The sequence below is a fragment of the Terrapene carolina genome, unplaced genomic scaffold, assembly GCF_002925995.2.
Source record: "Terrapene carolina triunguis isolate 2854851 unplaced genomic scaffold, T_m_triunguis-2.0 Scaffold93, whole genome shotgun sequence".
Taxonomy (NCBI): Eukaryota; Metazoa; Chordata; order Testudines; family Emydidae; genus Terrapene; species Terrapene triunguis.
The window spans coordinates 23,086,385-23,111,027 of record NW_020664444.1 but is presented as its reverse complement, the minus strand read 5'-3'; the positions used below and the strand labels follow the sequence as shown (position 1 = coordinate 23,111,027).

At 39.2% G+C, this 24,643-nt stretch overlaps 1 protein-coding gene across 5 annotated transcripts in view; it reads left to right on the top strand.

The window, feature by feature from the left end:
- CLEC16A (C-type lectin domain containing 16A) overlaps positions 1-24,643 on the top strand; it is a 187,169-nt gene that overhangs the window by 41,482 nt on the left and 121,044 nt on the right. For 4 of the 5 annotated variants that reach the window (XM_026650649.1, XM_026650648.1, XM_026650652.1 and 1 more), the window contains 3 exons: positions 6,649-6,877; positions 12,448-12,577; positions 17,364-17,464. In XM_026650649.1, coding sequence (XP_026506434.1) covers positions 6,649-6,877; positions 12,448-12,577; positions 17,364-17,464 — 460 coding nt within the window. The remainder of the gene's footprint in view (positions 1-6,648; positions 6,878-12,447; positions 12,578-17,363; positions 17,465-24,643) is intronic. The other variant, XM_026650650.1, reaches the window with a different exon arrangement.

Genomic DNA, 24,643 nt, shown 5'->3' with positions numbered 1-24,643 from the left:
AATACAGAGCTGGGTATGGAACTGAAAGTCTACCAATGCAAGAAGTACAATCTCCTAGTGATGGATGAAGATCAGGTAGAGTCCATGCAGATACTGTTCGAGCTGTCAGCAGCTTTTGATGCCATCTAATAAGGTGATGTTGATTTGCCTATGCATTGCACAGGTGAGTCAATTTCAAAACAAAAATAGCTTGGAGGACAGCTTGGGAACTAACAGTTACTCTTGTAACATAAAAGCTAACAGACCTGTCTCACAAGTTATGTCAAAATGCATTTGACAGCTTTGCTATGGTACTAATTTCTGGAAATCAGGGTTTGTAATAGAAATAGCAGCACATATTGGTGACTACAAAAAGATAAGGTCATTGATTAGTGTTTGCAACTTTCTAATGTCTGAAAATGGGACCCCTCTGCTCTGCCTCTTCCCTCGAGCTCCCCTCCCTTCCCTCCTGCCATCGCTCACTGGGCTCCCTCTGCTCTGGGGCTGGGACAGGAGCCGCAGCCTGACACAGAGCCTGCCTGCTTGCAGGTAGTAGGCAGCCCCCGCTGAACGGGGACTGGTGGGAGTTGATGACCCAGCACCTCCCCCTTGCCCACAGTAACTGGACATTTGGTGTCCGGTCAGTACGTCTGACCGGACGCTGCCAGGTCCCCTTTTCAACCGGACTTTCTGGTCGAAAACCGGACACGTTGTAACCCTATCATTGATGCACAACAACTCCCATAATGATTACTGATCAAAAAAGATCAGCAGTAACAGATGTTTTTACTTTAAGAATCCAAATCCTGTGTATACAGATACCGTTCAGTGAAACTTATGCCAGGAAGTCTCGACGGTGCCTGTTTAAAAACATATATATGTTATAAGTGAACAAACACCCCATATCAATGTGTATCAAGTTCTGAAAATAGATGTGAGTAGCAGAAATTACATGTAGAGGTAACTATTTTCTATATACTTCCTGTTATTGGACAGTGTTAAAAAGAAGCTCTTGCTATGTTTTTCTTGTGACTGTAGTTAAATATGTGAAGTCAGGGAGAATATAGTATAAACAATTTAACAATAGTCACGTTAAGGTTTACCTTCCTTCCTGTCAGTGAGATCTGTTTCCTGTGTAGTTCGGATGTTGCTCAATCCTACCTGTTTTAGATTTCTTGGTTTTTGTTTAACCTACTTTCTCCTTCTCGTAATATGAAGCTAAGTTACTGGTATTGCCTTGCTTTACCAGCACACGTTACACAAGATCAAACTGCAAATATATAAATAATTACTTGAAGGTGTAAATTAACATTAACCTAAAATTGGTATCAACCTTGAGAAATTAATTTAGAAGGCACGTAATTTATGCTCTGGTCTTGCGTTTAAAGTATTAGGGGTGTGTAGCTATTGTATCTGACAGCACACATTACATATTAGCTCTTTCTAACCATTCTTTTTCTCCAGACTAAACAGGCCATGAAAACTGGCCTTTTTATAGTATGTTCTTGATGAGTGTTCATCTCCTTGTCCCAACATGTGTTTCATTCACATTGATAGTCCACAGTACACTGCATTAAGAATGTACTTGCAATATATTAAACATTTTCTTTATAATGAAAACTGTTTCAGTCTTCTAGAAATAGCTGAGTCACTAAATAATGGAAAGGGAAAAATAAACTAAATGATTCTTGCAACTTGCATCTTATAAGATGTTCCCAAAAAGAACAAGGACTTCATTTTTCATGCCTCTTGTAACAAGAACTTAACTAGATTTAGAGCCCTATTTATATTAATATTTCTAAAATTTCCTGTGTTGCAGTTCTATCTCAGGGTAAAAATAGATTTGAGAGGTTAAGGGGAGGGATAATTTCATGTTTAAAATATAAAAGCTTCATAGTGTTGATTGTGTGTTTTTTTTTTTTTTTTTTTTTTTTTTTTTTTTTTTTTTTTTTTTTTTTCCCACTTCGTGTTTTTTCTTTTCCTTTTTTGGCCATTGTGAAGGATTCTCGTACCAAAATATTTCTTATTATGGTAATTAGCAATGGGTGACCTGGGCAAGGTTTGAATAAGCTTTCTCTACAAATTGCAAATCCTTACTTGAACCTTTTGGGGCTACAAATTGTGCTAGAGATCTTGCCAGGCATCCCTTTCATGATGTGTCATCAGTTTTTATTGCTGTTCTGAAACAAACTATGCAGCAGTTTGTTTAAAAACTGAAGGGACAGTTTTTTCCAATTTTTTTCTTTGAGCCAGAAGTCTTGAGTATGTACATTATTTACCCAATTGATTTGCCCCTCAGTATTAATCTCAAAATACAAATACTCACTGAATTCCCTCCACGAGAAGATATAGAATATAGAGTGCTGGAAATCCAGTGATTTGAGTTTTCTGCGTCTCTCTATAAGAACATACATTTGTTCAAATGTGATCAGCTGTTTGGAAATAACCACCTCCACTAGCAAGCATATGCGAACAGCCCCCTAGATCAGGGGTTCTCAACCTTTTTCATTTTGAGCCGCGCCCCCCCCCCCCCAACATGCTATAAAAACTCCATGGCCCACCTATGTCACAACAACTTTTTCTGCATATAAAAGCCAGGGCCAGGATTAAGGGGTAGCAAGCAGGGCAGTTGCGGGCCCTGCGAAACTAAGTGTCTCAGGCTTTGGCTTCAGCCCCAGGTGGCGGAGTTTGGAACCCCGGGCTTCAGCCCCATTCAGCAAGGCTTTGGCTTTCTGCCCTGGGCCCCAGCAAGTCTAATTGCAGCCCTGCTTGGCAGACCCCCTGAAATCTGCTCGCGGCCCCCCAGGGGCCCCCGACCCCTGGTTGAGAACCACTGCCCTAGATGAGATTATCTTTGTCTCACAAACAAGGAACCAGTGTATTGATCATAACTGTGAAACAGCACAGCCAAGAAATAGTATTTCTCAATATCCTGTGTAGCATGTACCTTGATTTGTTCAAAATAAGGATGTCTCTCTTGCTAAATTTGCGGGATAAAGCCCTCTTTTAAATGAAGTATATTTCAGAAACTTGCTGCACAAAGCAAGAGTGGATAGGGGAGCTGCTGGAGGAAGATGCTAGATGAAATGTTCTTGAAGCTCAGCTCTTGCAGAACTTAAATGCACACACAAGCAAAACTTAAGAAAACCAGCCATTCTCGGCAGTTCTTTGCTCCTGGAATTCCCCCTTACAAGCTGATTCTGAGATATCTGCCAGCTGGAAGTTATCAGAGCAACTGACCAGCAGGCCTTAAAGTCGGTGCTCATGGTCCTTTGACCTTCCTTGTATGGCTGGCTCCTACAACTAACAATAGGGTTACCATATTTAAAAATTAAAAAAAAGGACACTCCATGGGGCCCCAACTCCGCCCCTTCCCTGTCCCGGCCCCAACTCTGCCCCTTCCCTGCCTGGCCCCGCCCCAACTCCGCCCCTTCCCCAAAGTCTCCGCCCCCTCCCCTGAGCACCCCGCATTCCCCCTCCTCCCTCCCAGCCACGCGAAACAGCTGCCTGAGCGCTACCGGCTTCACAGTTTGCCGGGCAGCCTCCAGACCCTGCGCCTCCGGCCGGACGCTTCCCCAGTGCAGCCGGAGCCCAGGAGGGGAAGTGCCCGACCGGGGGCGCAGGGTCTGGAGGTCTGGGGGCTGCCCGGCAAACCGTGAAGCCGGTAGCGCTTGGGCAGCTCGGCTCTTCAGCTACACAAAGCTGAGGTGTCTGGGGGGAGCAGCAGCAGCTGCCGCCGCGGAGGAATCCGCCTGCAGCTCGCAGCCTGCCGGAGCCGCTCAAAGGTAAGCAGGGGACTGGTATTTTCCCGGACATGTTCGGCTTTTTGGCAATTCCCCCCGGATGGGGATTTGAGGACCAAAAAGCCAGACGTGTCCGGGAAAATCCAGACGTACGGTAACCCTAACTAACAGATCACCCAATGATTTAAAGAGTTCTGTGTTCCTCTAGGCCATTGGATGATTGAGGTTGCTGTCTATATGGAATGTTGTTAGGTTAAATAAAGAAGCCTAGGTGTGATGAAATATTGGAATTGCTTTTTTTGCTGAGTGTGAATTTCCTGAGATACTTCATAGCTTTGCCCTCATAGACATCTTAAGGCTTCTTGCCCACATCTCAAATGGTGAATATTGCTTTTAACATAAAATAAACAATAGAATGATTTTGTGGTGACTTTGCAACTAAGACCACTGGGTGACTGGAGAAGGTGTTTTCCTTGGTCATGAGCCTATTAAGTGGAGTGCTGCACATCTGTTGCCAAGGGGAATGGTTCATAACAATATATGTTTGCCTTTAGCTGCCTTCATTTGTAATTCTCCAGAACTTATTTATTTCCTATCTAAGGCACAGCAGTTTGGAATAAGTTCATGTTTCTCATTCTGGAGTGCACTGAGTTGAATAATATTACGTTGAACATCCTAAAGTTGGAATAATTGGTAATTTGTGTGAATTGGGTTTATGCAGTAATACTGTGAAATATACTTAATCATATCACATAAAATACGGGTACTGTGTTTCTGTAATAAATGAGCCATCCAAAGGTCCTTGTAAGAAACATGTCTTTATTTTCTGTCTTCAGTCACTTGACGAGATAAGGTTACAAAAATCTTATACTCTTGTTGCACGACAGGAGTCAGTATCCACTAACTCCAGTGGATGCTGTTATGTGGTGGTTTTTTCCCCCATATTGCTACTATTTGTACCCTGAAATGTGATAGCAATTTTAACTGATGAAGTATTGCCCATGTAAGCTGTGAATGTACGGTGACTGAAAGAATTTTTTCACATAACAAATTGTTCTTTGTTTTTGCTCTCTGCAAACCCATCTACAGCATTTGTCACATTTTGAGGGGCTGGGGGGGGGGGGGAGAAATGTCATCTTAAATTGCTTTGATACACTGTAGCTTTGCATCAGAAAAGAAACAGGCTTGTGTTAAGCCATGTCTTTCTGTTCTATATAATGCATGCCACCCACACACATACTACAAAATAAGTTTAGAAAACTAGATCTGCGGAGATGTTTTGGGAGTATAGAGAAGGACAAAATGAAATCAATTAGGGTTTGTCTACCTGGTGGTGTTGCATCAGAGCGGTTTACATTTTAGTGTGCATTACTGTGTTGTGCTCTAATTGGCCCATGAAGACCCTGCTGGCTGCATTAAAAGTTCCCTAATGCTGTTAATCCTGTTTCAAACAGAACTCCATTATGTTTGTGTGCACTAGAGAACTTTCAGTGTGCACCAGCAGGGTCCACACAGGCCAGTTAGTGTGTAGCATGCTAATGCGTACTACAATTTACACCCCTGTGATGCAGACTAGTTCACCGTTGTAGACAAGGCCTATGAAATTATTATAGGTTTTTGGGAGTTGGGGAGAGGAAGGAATGATGGTGACTGAGGCAGATGCATCAAGGACTAAGGGACATTACTAATAGTGAAGGACGGGGCCAAGAAAAGAACATTGTACTTAATAGTCTTCTAGCTATACTTATCCTTAATTGTATAAATTTATCTATCACACCAGCAATAGGAAAATAACTTCTCATTTTGTGAGAATTATACCACGTCTGATATTGTGATAACTTTTGGGTTAGAACATACACATTTTAATGAATCAAAATGTGTTCAGTTCTGTATAATCGGGGCCTTCATTTCAAGTGCAAATTGTTTTTCTTGGAGCCATGTTGTATGCAGAATATGTGCACACAGGAAGTGTATCTTAAATGTCATCTTTTAATGTAATTAACAGATGAGCAGTTACTGTTTTTCAGTGTTTACCATTGCAGCTTGAGCTTGCTGTGTACATAAACATTTAGGAAATGTCAGTTTTTTGACTGAATATGGATGCATGTTTTTTTCTAAATATTTTTAAGTTTTTTGAGAAGGCAAATTCCTGATACATCCTCAAAGACACACTCAACGTGGTTGTATTTTAATTCTAAACATTCTTGCAAGTGAAACTAGCCTTTTTAATTGAAGTTGATATGAAAACAGCTACCAATTAAGTATACTTTGACCTCTCTTTAAAAGTTTAAAAAGAGGTTAGAGGTATAGTAGTGTTTTTCATCAAACACACTGAGGTAAAAAGCATATCTATATTTTATTTAAAAGCTATATTTTATATTAATGGGTGTTCCTCAGCCCCATATTTTTGTTTGTTTTTTTACTATCTCATTCCTTCCTGTTTGTGCAATAGGCTTTTGTTTGAGTCCTCTCTGAGCTCTGTCTCCTGCATGGTCTAATTCAAACAGCAACTGCTGCAGTTTGTAGCATCAGTGGGACTTGATTTAGTTTAGCATTGTATGCTGTTGTGTGCCAAAAAACAAGGTTTACTTTTTGAGAATTTTTTTCTTGATGGTACATGATTTTAAAGTGGTCCTGTTTAATAGATGGATCTAGATCTTGCTTGTCCTGAAATGGTCATGTTTCCTAACGCTACTAAGTCCTTAGGATTAGAATACTTCTATTTTGTAGGAGGCCTGGAACTACTGATAATTTAGATATTGTTAAATCTTTCTGGCCTTTTTTAAGCTAAATTTGACATGTGTAGGTGAAATGCTTAATAGATTTGTAAATCTGTCTTGTGCAAACTGAAGTGACTTCTACCCATTTTGTGCTAAATTGCAGAAGAAATCTATAGCTAAAACTGTATCTCATTTAAATTTAATAGGCAAAATCAAGCATCAGATGCTTCATAAAACCTACAGAGACACTGGAGAGATCTCTTGAAATTAACAAGCATAAGGGAAAGAAGAGGTTGCAAAAAAGACCCAACTATAAAAATGTTGGTGAAGAGGATGAAGAGGAGAGAGGACTTGAGGATACTCAAGAAGACCCAGATAAGGCTAAAGGTACAGAGGGTAGTTCAAAAGGCATCAAGGCAAGTGGGGAAAATGAAGGTGAGTGCACCAATGAATGAAAACCATGCAAACTTTATATATGCTAATAATTTAATAGTATCACATGTTTGTGGTCTAGTTCATATTTTATGTTCATTTATAATACTGGTTGCATAACTAAATAAACAGAATCATTAGATTTTCCACATCTAAGGAAATGATTCTTGCTTATTTTTTTTAACATCTCCTTCGTGTAGAATTCAGCTCTTTAGAAGAAGACTGTGTTTTACTTGGTGGAAAATGTGAAGTGTCTGCAGTTTCTCCTGTGGCATCCAGCCTTTAATAACACATACACCTTATAGCTAGCTGCACATGATTAATCAGTGTTTTAAGACTTATTAACAAGTCTGCGTCATTTGTTAGTGGAGAAGCAAAGGGGGTTAAAAAGCCCCCGAGAAGTCAAGCATCCTATGTTGACTGGCAATGAGTAAACCAAGCATTGCCACATCTCTACCTGTGCCTACTGTACAAAATTAAAGAAAAAATCCCTCAATTTTTTTATTTAATTACCTGATTGATGTGCATTCTAGTTGCTTCACAGAACTATCATGCTTGAATCGTTAGAGTCAAAGTATTGGGTGCTGCACCAGAAAGACATGCTCTTCAGTTACTTTCGTTATTTTAAGTTACTAGTTAAGAGGAAAATGCATATCAAAAAATAGAGTTTTTATGCATAAAATGAGACCGTGATGACAGCACTGCATCTAAGGAAGCATATACCACAATACAATTTTTTTTCCCTATGCTATGACTTCTTTGGCAGCCCTTTTTTCATATCCTGCTTGCATTTTGATTTGTGTAACTAATCTGTCCGAAAAGAACTTCCAAGTTCTTCATTCTGACTTCATGTAAATGATACTAAATAGAATGCATGTAATGACTGTGTATTGTCATTTTTTTTGTTCAAATTACATAATCAAACTCCTGTGCTCACGAAGTGCATTTTTTGATTCTTCCTCTTCCCAGTTTCTCAAGAGGCTTAACAAATGAATTTTGGGGTAAGAAGGGACCAAGCTAGAGAAGTGAGGGCAAAAATCTTAGTTTGCGCCTAATATATTAAACTGGGAGAAGTGTGTAAAATGTTTTTCTAAAACACTTAAAGTGGGTTAAAGGTCATTAACATGGCTTGCATCCATACTACAACTTAAAATCTTCTTACAACAGTGTCAGAACCCTACTAGAAAGTGTTTCAGAACAGCTCTCACTTTAACCTGGTTTCTTTATAGTGGAGACAGGACTTTAGTGGGTAGTTTTCATAATGTTTATGATCCTCCTCGGTAATCCCCTAGTACATAGCATAGCATTAACCAGGTAGTTACTTACTGAGTGTCTAATTCCAAACAAGTAGTGTAATGCTAATCAATGTAGTGTTGTTTACTGGGCTTTGTTCCCTGATTCCAAGTATCGCGTGTTGGGCGTTGTTCCATGACTCCACATACTGTAAAGCATGTGTATACTGCTTCCTGGCGTATTGGGGCTGTTCTCATAAGTTTATGATAGTGATATAGCTTTTATAATTTAATCTTCAGCATTTCTATAGTATTTACCTTGAAAAGCTTTAAATCCAAATTAGGCAAACCTACAACATAAAAAAAAAATTGGTGTAAAGGAAAGGGAGAGTGAGGGCTGGAACAAAAGTTGTGGGCCATACATAGTAACTGAGGAGAGGCTTAAGCTGAACAGCAGTGGAAGTGGTGGTTATTAAGCTCAAATGTGGGTCTTGAGGCAGGATTTCAAGGAGACTGAGGATGTTTAGCAGAAAGAATAGAGATGCCATTCTAGTTGCAGGGGACAGCATGAGAAGGTACAAGAGCAAAAATAATAGGGTACTACTAACCCTAACTATGTTACTGACTTGCTGTGCAAGGTTGGGACAGTCTCTTATTTAACCCTGTCAGTTTCCACTTCTATAATATGGGGATACTACTTATCCAGCAAAGGTGTTGTAAAGCTTAGTAATGTTAGTATACTGTTGTCTTAGGATGGAAATGCATGTTAAGGCTTTTGTAGCTAAGTGAAACTAAATATCTTACTCATCTACTCTGCTTTCACTCAAACTTTTTTTTGCAATGTGGACCACAACTTACTGTGTTGTGCATCACCTTATCTCCCATTTGCAATCCCATGACATCCCTCTGGCAATTACAGCAATTTATGTGAAAAAGTAATATTAGGAAAACATTTGGGAAGTACTGTAGTGATCACTTAGTGTGACTTAATAGCTTTAAATAAGAGCCACAGGCCTGTTTGCAAATTACTGCTTTAATTCATCTGTAAAAACAGGTCTAGCAACTATCACATTGGAGTAACTTCTCTTTGTGCTAATATTTTTAATAAACACTTTGTTCTAGTTTGTTTCTGTTATTCGTAAGGTTAAGTTCATATGTACCTAGGTTAGCCTAGGAAATTAGAAGTCCTGACCAATCCACTGACTCAGTGAGACTTTGATCCTTAGCACCTGAACTATAAAATTACAAGAGTTCACTGGTAACCAGGTACTGCATCTAAGTTGATTTGCATTGAGCAAATTAGAGAGAGGAGTAGGCGGAATCTGTTGGCTAGGAATCTATTTATATTGGCTATAGCTGATGGAAAAATATCTTTGTTTGAGTTTGAGTTAATTTGCCCTGTATAATTGTTGGGAATGGCACTTCCTTAATTGGTTTGAGCTGATTTGGCTATCTTTTTTTTTTTTTTTTTTCCTTCACGAGTATAACCACCTGATCCATATTATCGTCCCATGGAACTACATGCATGCCCCAGAATGAGACTGTATCTTGAAGTCTGACCTTTACTCTTTTTTTTTTTTTTTTTTTTTTTTTTTTTTTTTTTTTTTTTTTTTTTCTGTTGCTGCTGCTCCTTGGAATCATGTATGTGGGCATGATAAAAATGTGAATTCATTTTTACAGCCATGGAAACAAATTTATTATAGGAGCTAAATTGCATGTCATCTTTACTTCTGACCTATGCACTATGCACACCAATCTAACTCTGCTGAGACTACAACTAACATTTCTACTTTGTCAGAGTCTCCACCACTGCCATTTTAAAAAAACACACACCACAGATTTTGTTTCTCCCCATAAATGTGGCTTTGATAAACATGGATTAAATTTCTTTTCCTATCGCTTCTGGGCCAGTAACTATCAAAAACTCTTCCCTTACAAACCACATATGCTCAAGGAAATTTTGTATTCCATTATTTTGCTAGGATTCTAGGCTATTAAATGGCACAAGTGTCAGAACATTATACTGTCTGCATGCCAGTTGCCAAGGAAACATGCATGCTAGACTTTCCTGAGGAAACAGGAAAAACGAAGAATCAGAGTGAATCATGTCTTTGGGGTGGGTGACCTTTGTCCTGGGGGTAGAAGCAAAGTCCCAGATTATTCTGAGTGGACTGTAGGGCTGAGAGTAGAGTAGCTGGCTTGAGGAATTAGTTGTCACTGCCAGGGGAATGATTGGCTGTGGGTTTGAACTGCTAAGCCTACTGACAGTAGAGTTTTGGATTTTTGAGATGTCTAAGGGAGGGGGTAGGAGAGAACTTAGTTAGTAGCATGGCTAGTTACAATTCAGCGTAATTTGTTTGATGTTCCTATACTAATAGCTCAAAGCCTGTGCTGTTGCATGGGTATAATTCATTGTCATATGTTTAAAAATGAAAAAGGGCCATAAATGGCTGAGAATTTCAAAATTGGGCAGTAATGGACCATGAAGCTGAGTGATGATTCAACCTGGTGATATTCTGAACAAAAAGATCTGTCATGATTGTAACTGTTCCATCACTTCACACTGACTCCGCAGACATTCTAGGCTTCAGAGTGATAATCCTAGAATCTTGGTACATAGATATACTGAAGTATCCTTTTAGTAACATCTTGTTCTTTCATGGTTGGTTTGGTTTTTCTTATTTGTTTATGTAGCCTCTTACTAGTTTTACTCTAAAACTTACCCTTTCAAATGTTTTCCCCTTACTTGGTAGAGACTGTTTTTGTTTGAGAAAACGGTAGATGTTTACAAATGTGTATAGAGGGGAATACTCTTAACAGGACTGCCTTGGAAAAACACAGCTCAATATCATGTAGGGGAGGGATCCAGGGACATGGTCCAGAGGTTTGGAAATTGTCAGGACTAAATTTTGCCTCTCCATGGCCCCGTCAGTCAAAATCCTGCTGCATTATAATGCTGTAGTACAAGCTGTGGCCAGAAAGTTATGTTTTCTCTAGATTTCAGGATATCGGGTGTAGGGGTATGGTCGTTTGTATGCTATAAGGATGATCAATAGCAATTTGTTAAATAAATCTGAGTGACATGCAGATCTGTCAAGTGGGTCTGTGTGCAGAGAGGGATGCATAGGCCCCTATCCCCTGCCCACTTCACCTGTGACTAAGCTACTCAGCCTCTGCATACCTGTTAGATCTCTGGTGCTTGATCCTGGTGCCAGTGAGCACACAGTCTGTGGGGATGTAAACAAGTGAGCCAGCACTTAGAAAGTTTAAGTTTTCAGGGTCTGAAACAGTCTTTTCTGTATGGCATGTTGCCTTCTAGCGCTGGACCATGCACTGGAGAGGAAAGGATCAGAGGGTACAAGTGATTACAGGGCACTAAAGTCAATCAGTTGGCAGCTCTTAGTGGATCTATCGGCTGTCCGGCAGTGAGGAGTTTCTTGTGTGACTAAATATGCAGTCTAAATCTAATGGTAGCTTAGGGCTGCCATTGCTGTCTGTGAGGGAATGAAGTTTTGACGTCACCGGTGAAGAACCACAAGTAACTCCTTGTGTCAGGGGAAGAGTGGCTCTTAGGCGAATTGCTTTACAAACTGCCTGTATGCACAAATTGATGTTTACTGGAAAAAAGTCTCAATACATCAGTGTTTTCTTTAGCTTACACTTAAAGAAATTTAGGGAGACCTTTGCCAAAACTGAATTTCCTCAGTATTGTGGAGGAAGTGTCTGTGTCTATAGACGACTTGTTGAAAGACTTTGAAACGTAATAGTTTCATACTCAGAACCTGAAATATTAGTCATAAACAGTTTGTTTGCATTAGTTACTACAGTAACAACTGTACTCCTTTAAATTCCACATACTGTTTCCCTCCACCTTTTTGTGTGTGTGTGCTCCAGTGTACTTTTTATAAAATCTGAAGCTATTATATATACACTAGATTTATTATGTTTGGGCACAGAGTGAACAATTTTTCACTTAAAGCCCCTGAGATAATTGAAAGTGTAAATAGGTTTTTGGCAAATACAGACCATTTTAAAAAAGCTGTTAAAATGCTTGGCAGTTAACAGTTTTGTAAAGGCTTTTATATTCATAAATAATTACACCATCAGTTCTGAAGCCCCGAGTGCATATTAAATCTTATAAGAAATGCTTTTTAATATTTTGTTGTGATGGTAGGAAAATCAGAAAGGCCTCTGTGTATATTCTGACACATGAGCAGTGTCTTCCCTCATTTTTAGGTGCATAACACTTTAAAAATCACTATTTTTTACATTTTGCATAAAGAATACTTCAAATAGCTCACCTCTTCCTCTAGAAATTCAATTTTAGCTCTTTCTTTTAAGAAATAGAGATGGTAATCATGGAGCGGTGTAAGATGTCAGAATTATCTATCTCAACGGTGACAGAGCAGAATACAACTGATGAAGAAAAGAGTGCTGCTGCCTCTGGGAGTGAAAAGACAAACTGGAGCAGGTATGAAAGAATTGTAATTCATCTGACTAGGTTCCTTCCTTCTGCTTCTTTTTTTCTTTTTCCAATTTTGTTCCCCTCCCCCCTCCAACTTATGGCTCATCCAAACATTTGCATTTGACTGGTGTAGCTGTCTTGTATATGGTCATGTTGAAGGTGTGGCAGTAAGGAAGCAGTGTCTATCCTCTTCACTCCCTGGAGGCTGCTGTATTCAGTTTCCCTGCCTGAAAGGGATGCTTTGTCTTAAAGCAGTTCTGTATGTTGCTGTATGCCAGAATAGGAAGCATTACATGTAACACACAAACTGTGTTCTGAGGATGTGTTTTGTATGTCTTTTGGTTTGCCACTTTTCTTACAGTAGTACCCAGAAACCTCAGTTGAGATCGGGATTCCAATATGCTAGGTGGGAGTCTCGCAGCAAGGACGTTAATCTTTTTGGTGCAGAAGAGCATTTTAAGTGTGAAAATTCTTAGCAGTTAAAATCTGAAATACTACTAACAATTAGGAAACTAAAGAAAATGCAAAATGTTCACTTTTTCTTCCCATTTGATTGTCTTAAATTGCTAAGGAATTAGTAACATGTAAATGATTTAAATTTTTTTTAAAGTAAAATCTTGATTCTGTTTTTTGACGTAATTTTTTCTACTGTGTCCTAGAGTATCCTGTTCTACTTTTCCCCCCCCGTGTTGGGTAAATGACTTTTTAGATGTCACCATACCCTGCAGTAGTTTGGTTTGGATGCTGGGGAGATCAATAGCAATTTTGGTAAACAGAACACATTGACAATAACATTTTTTTTATCCAAGTGGTTTGCAGTGTTGTAGACAAGGTAGGTGAGGTAATCTTTTTTTACTGGACCAACATCCACTGGTGAAAGAGACAAGCTTTCAAGCTTACGTGGCGCGCTTCTTTAGGGAAGTGCTCTGTGTAAGCTTGAGAGCTTGTCTCTTTCACCAACAGAAGTTGGTCCAGTAAAAGAGTACCTCTACCACACTTGTCTAATTGTCAAATGGGACACATATGAAGGCTCATGAAGAGTAAAGATGGGTGACAGTAACGGGAACATAATGTTACAGTTACTAGCAAGTGTGGGCAGCATAGGGTTTTTTAAGTAAAGTGTGAGTGAGCAAGAGATTCTGGTTTACCACTTCTTATAAAATGAAGTTGGCCATGATAGTACTAAGTACAGTGCCTGAAGATATTAGAATATTAGCTTTTAAGTCTTCAAAATGCAAAATATTCATTTGATCATCCTAACACCTTGTCAGATATTTGCATTTCAGGACAGATGAGAATATAGATAGCGATCGAACAGCATCTTGCATCTTCGTTCAAATGTCATCTGTGCAGAAGTGAAGCACGTCTAAAAGCAAGAGTAGATCTTATCACATATGTAAGGGAAGTATTCCTAGACTTAGCAAAGTAAAATACTGCACTAACAAAAAGTTTTAAGTGAATTATTCAGTTACGAGATGAATAAACAGTTAAAATCTTGGAATTTTTTTGATACCTCAGCATTCTAAACACTATTTGAATCCTTCTCTTCGCCCCCCCCCCACCCCCCAATGAAACAAACTTGATGAAGTATTTTTTGCATTAAAGATTGGATCTGTGTATAAAGATATCTTCTTTCCTATTTGGTTATCCAATCTAATTGATCACTACATATGTCATAGCGAAATCTGCACTTACCAAAAGTTTTGGCACATTGGTGGAAAGTGTGGTAACTGAGTGTGGTCTGCATTGGCAAATGTTTTTTAAATGATGTCTAATGTAGATCCAGCTCTATAAAGCATGAAATTTAACAATATTTTGTGTAAACAAACCTTCATTTTGCAACTTTTACTGTGCTCGACATTTGAATGCTAAGGTGGATCAATTTGGGGATACATAGAATCCCAGTAGATATTAACATTTGTTTAACATTGGGGAAGGTACTAGAATTTGGAGATCTGCAGAAATTTAAAAAATCATTTCCAGTCTGATCCTTCAAATAGAGCACCCATTAATCATCGTTAGTGGGAGCAAAAATAACTGGGAAATATATTTGTCAACACAATATTTGCTACATAAACAGTATCCAAATGACAAATTGGATTTTGTTGTACTGCCCTGATGTACCTAAAATCATAGTACAGTAGTTGGGACAGGGCATATATGACCATCAAGTTCACACCTCCTACTAAGGCAGGACATTATGGCTCAGGATCTCTGTTCCTCCCAAGCTATTTTTGTGTGAGGATGGATGGGGGAGGAACTTTTAAGTCATGTCTGTACTTCCAATGTTCTCTGACCTACCTGACTTCTAGTTAATACTTGTATAGTTGAAGGGAATACAGCAAATGGCTGAATTGTTTATAGATGCAGTAAATGTGTTTTTTATAGGAGACCACACATTCGAAATGCCTGATTGTAGGTTATATGCGGTGATCATGGCTAAACTAGTGGCAGGAGGGGCTGGAAAAATGCAGTGAAACTTGCTTGCATAGTGACTGCTTCTCTTGTATCCAAAGGAACATCCAGGGTTGTCTTTTATTGTGGTGGTATTGAGAGGATGGGAGCAGTATTCATTTTTCTACTCTGGGCTTTATTATTAGTATTAAAGCATTTCATACTTTCAGTCCAATGTAATCAATTCCTACTTGTCATATTGTACACTTCATTGTACATGTTTCTGATGCCTAATATTTTTATGGCTCTGTGAAGGGGTTCCACTCACTACAGCAAGCCTCCTTGCATCTAGGTCAGGGAATGAAGCTCACTGCACCAACTGTCATCTTCCTGCTCATTGCTCATTCTGTAATAGCCTTTGTTCTGGAAACTTAGCCCTCTGGCCAGGTCACCATTTAGTCCACTCCTTCCGGACTCAACTGTTCAAATGCTGTTGCCAGACAGTGTTCAGCCCCAGCTCAGGATTCTGTGCCAGTGTCTGGCAGGGGAACCCAGGCCTGTCTGTTACACCAGGTTCCAGCCCAGAGACTCTATAACTAGTAATCCAGGTTCTCAGTCCCTGTTGCTGTTTCCCTGGGCTACTTCCTACCAAGCCTCTCTCTTTTCTCTTTCCTGGTTCTGGGTTTATCACTGGAGCTTACTCTACTCGCTGTGGATACTTCACCCCTCCTAGCCTCTTGCCACACTACTTACTCCAAGACAGGCTCAGAGGGCTTGCTCTCCCTCTGCTTCCTCCTTGTCCCTGATAACCTCCCTCATCCCGGGGAGGGTAGACGCCTTCCTCTACAGCCCCCTTCTACTCTCAGTTTTCCGGTTTTATAGTGCTGTCCCATCCCTTCTCCAGCTGAGCTTCATTCTCAATTTAAACCTGGCTGCCCTCCTCTCAGGTGATGCCAGGTGACCTAACTGGCCTCAGGCCCTCATTAGCACATCAGCCTTGATCACAGGCTCTCAGAATGGCTTAATGTATTTAATTGTTAACGAACTTTAAAACATAGAGATAGGAGTTCTTGTCTCTGTGCTCAAACTGGTAAACCTTGCTGAGTTCTAGTCCCAGTGCTTACTGACTGCCTCTGGATCTGGACAAGTTATTTAAACTGCCTCAGTTCATCTGTAGAACCAGGGTACATGTTTATCTAACTGCAGTATTGTAATTATTAGCTTTCTGAAAGTGAAAAGTGCTAAAATAGTGCTGAAGCTTGGTATCTCACTTCTGACCCAGCCTCCTTTGAAGTGTTGTCCCCAACTAAACTCTGCTTCCTATTTAAACAACGAGGAGTCCGGTGGCACCTTAAAGACTAATGGATTTATTTGGGCATAAGCTTTCGTGGGTAAAAAAACCTCACTTCAGATGCACCTTCCTATTTAGGTTGTCTGAAATTAAAGCCAAGTATGTTGCTATAGTAGAGACTGTAGAGAAACAAAGAGTGATTGTACAAAACAGGACGACTTTAGCCATGCTCTACAAAAAAGACTGCAAAGCAGGCCTCAGAACCTAGTTTTTGGTTTTGTTAGTTACACACGATGGAATGCTTTTTATATAAAAATCCGTTTGGAGCTGATAGCTGCTCCACTGTGCCCGAGCTCTTTTTTCCAGATGTCTATTTAGTCCAGAAATTGAGTTTTGAAAGTATCTACTTACTTGGCCACAACTTTGTCACGACTTGATTGTGTAAAGTCTCGTGCACTAGTCACTGAATCACCCCACATCGAACCCAAGATAACAGAGTGGTTGGAAATCAATTTAAATAGCTCAGGTTTCTTCTTTTAGACTTCTGTTCCTCCACATAGGAAGGATAATCTTTTCCTCCATACATGGCTTAGAGTAAAACCTGTAGCTCTGTTCTAGTAAACAGTGCTTTTATTTATACTAACCAATGGTGTAACCATCTCAAAGTTGTTCATTGGTCCTTAGTTTTCCATATGTTCCAATGCAGTTTTGTGTCACACACAGGTATAAACAACCCCCTGAAGTTCGCCATGTTTGCTTAGAACAAACTGTGGAATGTCTAATCTGTAATTTTTCCCCCCTGTTTATTTTAAGGCCCCAGTGCTAGGGAACGTTGGGCCTGAAAGATAACCCATTATAAGTGAGGGCAACCATTTGGGAGGGTGTGGGGAAAATTCCTGCTAAAATGCCAGATGTAATACCAGTAATAAACACAATAGAATAACTGCTTTCAAGCAGCTTGACTTTTGCTCTTTACCATATCTAAAGAGAAAATTGGGGCATAGTTGGATAGTGAGTCATTCTGTTCCATAGGTAGGTAATGGCACAGGCTATGTTACAATTAGCATCAGAACAAAACAACCATTTTAATACTACTCTTTTCCACAGGCCTTTTTTCGATATGGTATATAATGCACAGGACTGTGCTGAAGATGATTACTATGCTCTCTTTGTACTTTGTCTTCTGTATGCAATGTCTCAAAATAAAGGTAAGATGTTAATTACTTTGGATACTCTTAAATGTGTCTTTCCACAGAAAGGAGAATAAAAGAGACTTGACTGCAGTCAGTGGTCTTAGTTTGGTAAACATTTCTTCAGTGAAGTACATATGTTTTTTTCTAGATGACTTAAACCACAAGAAACAAAATCTTCATATGACGAAAGGAAAAACAAATGCAGTGACAGTAAAGGTTGTGTAGGATCTGCATTTTAGATGAATTGTTAATAGAATGCTATTATTGTTTAGATGGTTTGTTTCTTCGTTTGGTTTCCTAGAACTAGAAATGAATTAGACTCATTTGCACTTCATTCTCAGTTACTTGACTTCAGTACTCTTAAGCTGGACTAACAAAATACTGTATGTTCAGTATGAACACTGGGGCCCTGATTCTCCCCTGACTTTCACAGACACGTGGTTGAAGTGAGTGAAAAGTGGGTGTAAAATACTGCCACTGGTATGAGTGAAGAATTCCGACTTGGTAGCATTTTACCCTTTGCTCAGGTGTAAATTACTACAGGATGTGCAAGGCAGTGGAGAATTAGGCCCCTTATTTTTGAAAGTTTACTGTGGCCTGCTATTGGTACTCAATTCCACAAGTCCTTAATTCATTCTTTGTTAATGACACCATTTTCTTTGTCCTCAACAGCTACAAATATGTTGCATCATAATTCTTTGGTTTCAGTTTTAGAGATTTTATTATGAAGGTTTTTTTTGCTTTTAATACTTTTTTGCAGTTGGTTCATACACTTGTATATGTGACATTACTTGGGGTAGCTGCAGAGTTGGCTTTACTGCTGATTATCTTGTAATGAACAGATGCAACTTTAATGGATTTTTCATTGTGAAAGGATTTGAACATATGACACACACAATAATGGAAACTGAATGCTAATGTCAGAATTCCAGGAAGTCCTGATAGATAAAATGCATCAAATGTCTGCATAATATAGAAACGAATGTTGTGTATGGAAGTATTGAACCATGACAAATACAATTCAGTTAATCATCAAAATTAGAGCTGTCAAGTGATTAAAAAATTTAGTGATTAATTGCACTGTTAATAACACCATTTATTTAAATATTTTGAATGTTTTCTACATTTTTCAAATATATTGATTTCAATTATAACAGAATACAAAGTGTACAGTGCTCACTTTATATTTATTTTTGATTACAAATATTTGCACTGTAAAAAAGCAAAAGAAATAGTATTTTTAATTCACCTAATACAAGTACTGAAGTGTGATCTCTTTATCATGAAAGTTAAACTTACAAATGTAGAATTATGTACAAAAAAACCCTGCATTAATAAATAAAACAGTGTAAAACTTTAGACCCTACTTCTTGTTCAGCCAATGGCTCAGACAAACAAGTTTGTTTACATTTGCAGGAGATAATGCTGCCTGCTTCTTGTTCACAATGTCACTGAAAATGAGAACAGGCGTTCGCATGGCACTGTTGTAGCTGGCGTTGCAAGATATTTACGTGCCAGATGCGCTAAAGATTCATATATTCCTTCATGCTTCAACCACCATTCCAGAGGGCATGCATCCATGCTGATGATGGGTTCTGCTCAATAACAATCCAAAACAGTGCAGACCAACGCATGTTCATTTTCATCATCTGAGTCAGATGCCACCAACAGAAGATTGATTTTCTTTTTTGGTGGTTCGGGTTCTGTAGTTTCCACATCGGAGTGTTGCTCTTTTAAGACTTCTGAAAATATGCTCTACACCTCATGCCTCTCAGATTTTGGAAGGCACTTCATATTCTTAAACATTGGGTCGAGTGCTGTAGCTATCTTTAGAAATCTCACATTGGTGCCTTCTTTGCATTTTGTGAAATCTGCAGTGAAAGTGTTCTTAAAATGAACAACATGTACTAAGTCATCATCCGAGACTGTTATAACATGAAATATATTTAATTAACGCGTTATTTTTTTAACGAGCGTCATCAGCATGGAAGCATGTCCTCTGGAATGGTGGCTGAAGCATGAAGAGATATATGAATGTTTAACACATAGAAGAACATAAATTGTTGGGCAAAAGTCAACATGGTTTCTGTAAAGGGAAATCGTGTCTTATGGGGCCGGGGGGGGAGGGAGGGGGGAAGAGAGAGCTCAGTGGTTTGAGCATTGGCCTGCTAAACCCAGGGTTGTGAGTTCAATCCTTGAGGGGGCCATTTAGGGATCTGGGGTAAAAATCTGTCTGGGTATTGGTCCTGCTTTGAGCAGGGGGTTGGACTAGATGACTCCTGAGGTCCCTTCCAGCCCTGATTTTCCATGATTTAATCTATTAGAGTTCTTTGAAGGGGTCAACAAACATGTGGACAAGGGGGATCCAGTGGACATAGTATACTTAGATTTCCAGAAAGCCTTTGACAAGGTCCCTCACCAAAGGCTCTTACGTAAATTAAGTTGTCATGGGATAAAAGGGAAGGTCCTTTCATGGATTGAGAACTGATTAAAAGACAGGGAACAAAGGTAGGAATAAATGGTAAATTCTCAGAATGGAGAGGGATAACTAGTGGTGTTCCCCAAGGGTCAGTCCTAGGACCAATCCTATTCAACTTACTCATAAATGGTCTGGAGAAAGGGGTAAAAAGTGAGGTGGCAAAGTTTGCAGATGATACTAAACTGCTCAAGATAGTTAAGACCAAAGCAGACTGTGAAGAACTTCAAAAAGATCTCACAAAACTAAGTGATTGGGCAACAAAATGGCAAATGAAATGTCATGTGGATAAATGTAAAGTAATGCACATTGGAAAAAATAACCCCAACTATAAATCGGGGGAGGGATAGCTCAGTGCTTTGAACATTGGCCTGCTAAACCCAGGGTTGTGAGTTCAATCCTTGAGGGGGCCATTTAGGGATCTGGGGCAAAAATCTGTCTGGGGATTGGTCCTGCTTTGAGCAGGGGGTTGGACTAGATGACCTCCTGAGGTCCCTTCCAACCCTCATATTCTATGATTCTATACATACAATATGATGGGGGCTAATTTAGCTACAACTAATCAGGAAAAAGATCTTGGAGTCATCGTGGATAGTTCTCTGAAGACGTCCACTCAGTGTGCAGAGGCAGTCAAAAAAGCAAACAGGATGTTAGGAATCATTCAAAAGGGGATAGAGAATCAGACAGAGAATATGTTATTGCCCTTATATAAATCAATGGTATGCCCACAACTTGAATACTGTGTACAGATGTGGTCTCCTCATCTCAAAAAAGATATACTGGCACTAGAAAAGGTTCAGAGAAGGGCAACTAAAATGATTAGGGGTTTGGGATGGGTCCCATATGAGGAGAGATTAAGGAGGCTAGGACTTTTCAGCTTGGAAAAGAGGAGACTAAGGGGGGATATGATAGAGGTATATAAAATCATGAGTGATATGGAGAAAGTAGATAAGGAAAAGTTATTTACTTATTCCCATAATACAAGAACTAGGGGCCACCAAATGAAAGTGATGGGCAGCAGGTTTAAAACAAATAAAAGGAAGTTCTTCTTCACACAGCGCACAGTCAACTTGTGGAATTCCTTGCCTGAGGAGGTTGTGAAGGCTAGGACTATAACAGTGCTTAAAAGAGAACTGGATAAATTCATGGAGGTTAAGTCCATTAATCGCTATTAGCCAGGATGGGTTAAGGAATGGTGTCCCTAGCCTCTGTTTGTCAGAGGATGGAGATGGATGGCAGGAGAGAGATCACTTGATCATTACCTGTTAGGTTCACTTCCTCTGGGGCATCTGGCATTGGCCACTGTTGATAGATGGACCTTTGGTCTGACCCAGTATGGCCGTTCTTATGTTCTTAACATATCTGGCATATAAATACCTTGCAATGCCGGCTACAATTCTCACTTTCTGGTGACATTGTAAATAAAAGAGGGCAGCATTATTTCCCATAAATGTAAACAAACTTGTTTGTCTTAACGATTGACTGAACGAGAAGTAGGACTGAGTGGACTTGTAGGCTCTAAAGTTTTGCATTATTTTGTTTTTCAGTGAAGTTATGTAACAAAAAACAATCTACATTTGTAAGTTGCACTTTCACGATAAGAGATTGCACTACAGTACTTGTCTGAGATGAACTGAAAAATACTTTCTTTTGTTGATCATTTTTACAGTGCAAATATTTGTAATAAAAAATAATATAAAGTGAGCAGTGGACATCTTGTATTCTGGGTTGTAATTGAGATCAATATATTTGAAAATGTAGAAAAACATCCAAAGTATTTAAATAAATGGTATTCTATTATTATTTAACAGTGTGATTAAAACTGCAATTAATCTCGATTAATCAACAGCCCTAATCAAAACGAATTCTGGTTCAAGTTTCCAACAGAAAATTCTACTTCCACTTCACCTCTTGCATCTTTCTGAAATGGCATTTTTATTGAATTTCAACTTTCAACTCCTGAAACAGACTGCCTTCAACTGAAATCAGTTGAACAAAAACTCAGCATTTCAGGACAGCACTGTGTGTGTGGGGGGGGAAAGACTATGACTTCAATAAAGTGGTAGAGGCATTTCTCTTAACACTTTGAACAGGTTCAGGTGAGGAAAAAGGCAAGTAGATTGATGATAGAAGTCCTGAAAGGTGAGGGCACAAGTCCAGAATGTTTTAATTTTACAACCAATTAAGAGTTATGGACACGTGGGTGGAGAGACTATAAAACTGTGGACAACTTTTTTTCCCAGGGGGATAGAAAATTAGGTTTTGAAACTGGTTAAAAATAATTCTACAGAACCACACGCTGTGGAGAGAAGAAATGGATTTGTCTGTTGTGTGGCTCCATTTTCCAGCTGGAATTGTGTAGTGGATGTGATAGGACCAAAATAATGCAGATTGAGTATTTTAAGGATGTAAGCCAGGGATTGGTGACAAATCAAGTCTTATAAAAGAAAATGAAGAGTGAGGTCTTAAGTTCATTATGTACCAAATACGCCTTACCCCATGGTTTATTGGGATCATCTAGCTTGGAGTTGCAAAACATTGACCTGCTACATTTGCAGTTCATGTTGAAGGGCATTAATAATGCTAGACTGCCAATACTTTAAAAAAAAATCAGGCTCTCATTACATTATGTAAATGAAATCAGATACAGTTAGCTGTACATTTTTGGGTGCAGCATGTGTGAAGTTAATTTGAGAAATTCTGTAAAATGTGAAATTTCAAGGAGTTAAAAAATTTCCAGTAGAGCAGATGAATGTGGGTTTTATATGTTTAGTTTATTATAATGGCACTAGTTAGACTGCAATAACTTCAGCATCCAACATTAAACCCTTTCTTACAACTATCCAGCTAGATAAATATTTTAATTCTGGTCCCTGTACATATAGAACACTTCCTTTCAAATATAATCCTTTTAGCTTGACTAATTTGGGGAGTTAAGAGTCCCATTTATTGGGCTAGGACACAATACAATAGTAGCATAGTTTGAGATCACAAATGTGTATTCTCAGACTATAATCTCTCTGCAGACTATTCTTATTTTGCAGAATATAATTTCATAAGCAACTCAGTTCCAAATCAGTTAGTCATAGGCATGCAAAGTAGCTATAATCACTTCTGTATTCCTGTGTATATGGATTTGAAGGCATTTCCTTACGACCTGCTTCTCTGTTTGTTCCGTTATTAAATTTGTTCTGTTAAAAGTTTGGCCTGCTCTGGGACCTAGATATGGACAAGCAGTATGTCTCCTTTTAACATATTTTGCTGTCATGTTGACTCTTTGGCCGAGTCTATCTTTCATGCTGAGGGATTTTTTATAGTTCTTCATAAATAAGATGAATTAGACACCAACTTGGCAACTAGCCATTGTAGGGGGCAGATGTGTGCCTGGAAGGAACAGAGGCAGTGTCTTCTCTGGATGAGTTCCAGCAGATACTGCTCATTGAAATTCTGAAAGGGAGACAAAGAACCAGTACCTACTGTAAAAGGAACTGGTTTTTTGACCTTCATGTTTTGAGTATAGTAAGAAGGGGGGAATTGCATCCAGTGCTGGTAAATGACCAGGCCTTCCCTAAAAGGTAGTAGAATGTGGATAATACTACTATGCAGTTTCAGTCATTATTCAAAAATCAATTTTTGTGACTGATAATCTTTCCAGTAATCATGCTTTATTTTCTTTTTGGTGAAGATTATTGTGAAGGTTGTAGCAAAATGAGTGTCTTGTCCTCAGATTCCTTGAACCCTACCATCTTGTCTTTCAGCCTAGATATGATCGAGTTGGCACTGGTTTCTGATTGATCTTGATCAGGTGTCCATGCTGTTTCTTTCAGCTGGCATTCCATTGACAATAAGGTTTATTAATTCTTCTGTGGGACCTGACTAGGGTGCTTTTAAGTGGGTTCTAGTCTGAACTTTTAAAAGCCTCAAAATGTGGTTTTAGGCAATTGCTTACCAGGCAAACTTCCCTGTGGCTCTATTTTGTTATTCCTTTGGCTTAATATGTATTTGAGACCATTAGAGGTAATTCAGATTGTTTGTGTTGTGATGTCACTGATGTGTGGATGGGATTCAGCTCCATCTGTCTTACCTCACCATTCCCTGTGTCTAACTGAAATTGAGATTTTGATGTGAGTTGGCTGAAAACTGCCTGGATAACACAGATGGTGATGGTGTGCAGAAGAAATTTTTAAGACATTACAGGAATGAGTCTTGCTCCAGTTATTGTGTGGCTTGGGCCATGTTTGGCCCAAGAGATTTGCAATTTGGGGGTTCATTTGTTTTCTTTGTGGGTTTTGAATTACAGGAGGCATCATTGGCCGATAATATTTTTCCACTTATGTGAGACGAGGAGCTAGTTCCATTTTCCCCTGGTCATGGCCCTGCCACAATAACCCTTGTGTAACCCATGCTAACTGTAGCGTTGATACTTCCCCTTTAATAAGTGACCATGTACGGAGGTTTGAACCTTCTGTCTCTGAACTAATGCAGCCTGTAATTTTAGCTCTAGCAGTAGAGGCTCATGGTTTTTAAATCCTGGTTTTAATCCCTGTATATGATGATCCAGCCAAGGCCATAATTACAAGTGATGACCCGTACAGGGATTTGAACTTCTATAGACTTTGGTTATGAGCTTCCTTAAATTGGGGGATTATGTAACCCATGTTAACAGTCTATCTTTGTCTCCCTTTAGTGGAGAAATCATATAGAGAGGTTTGTTAGCT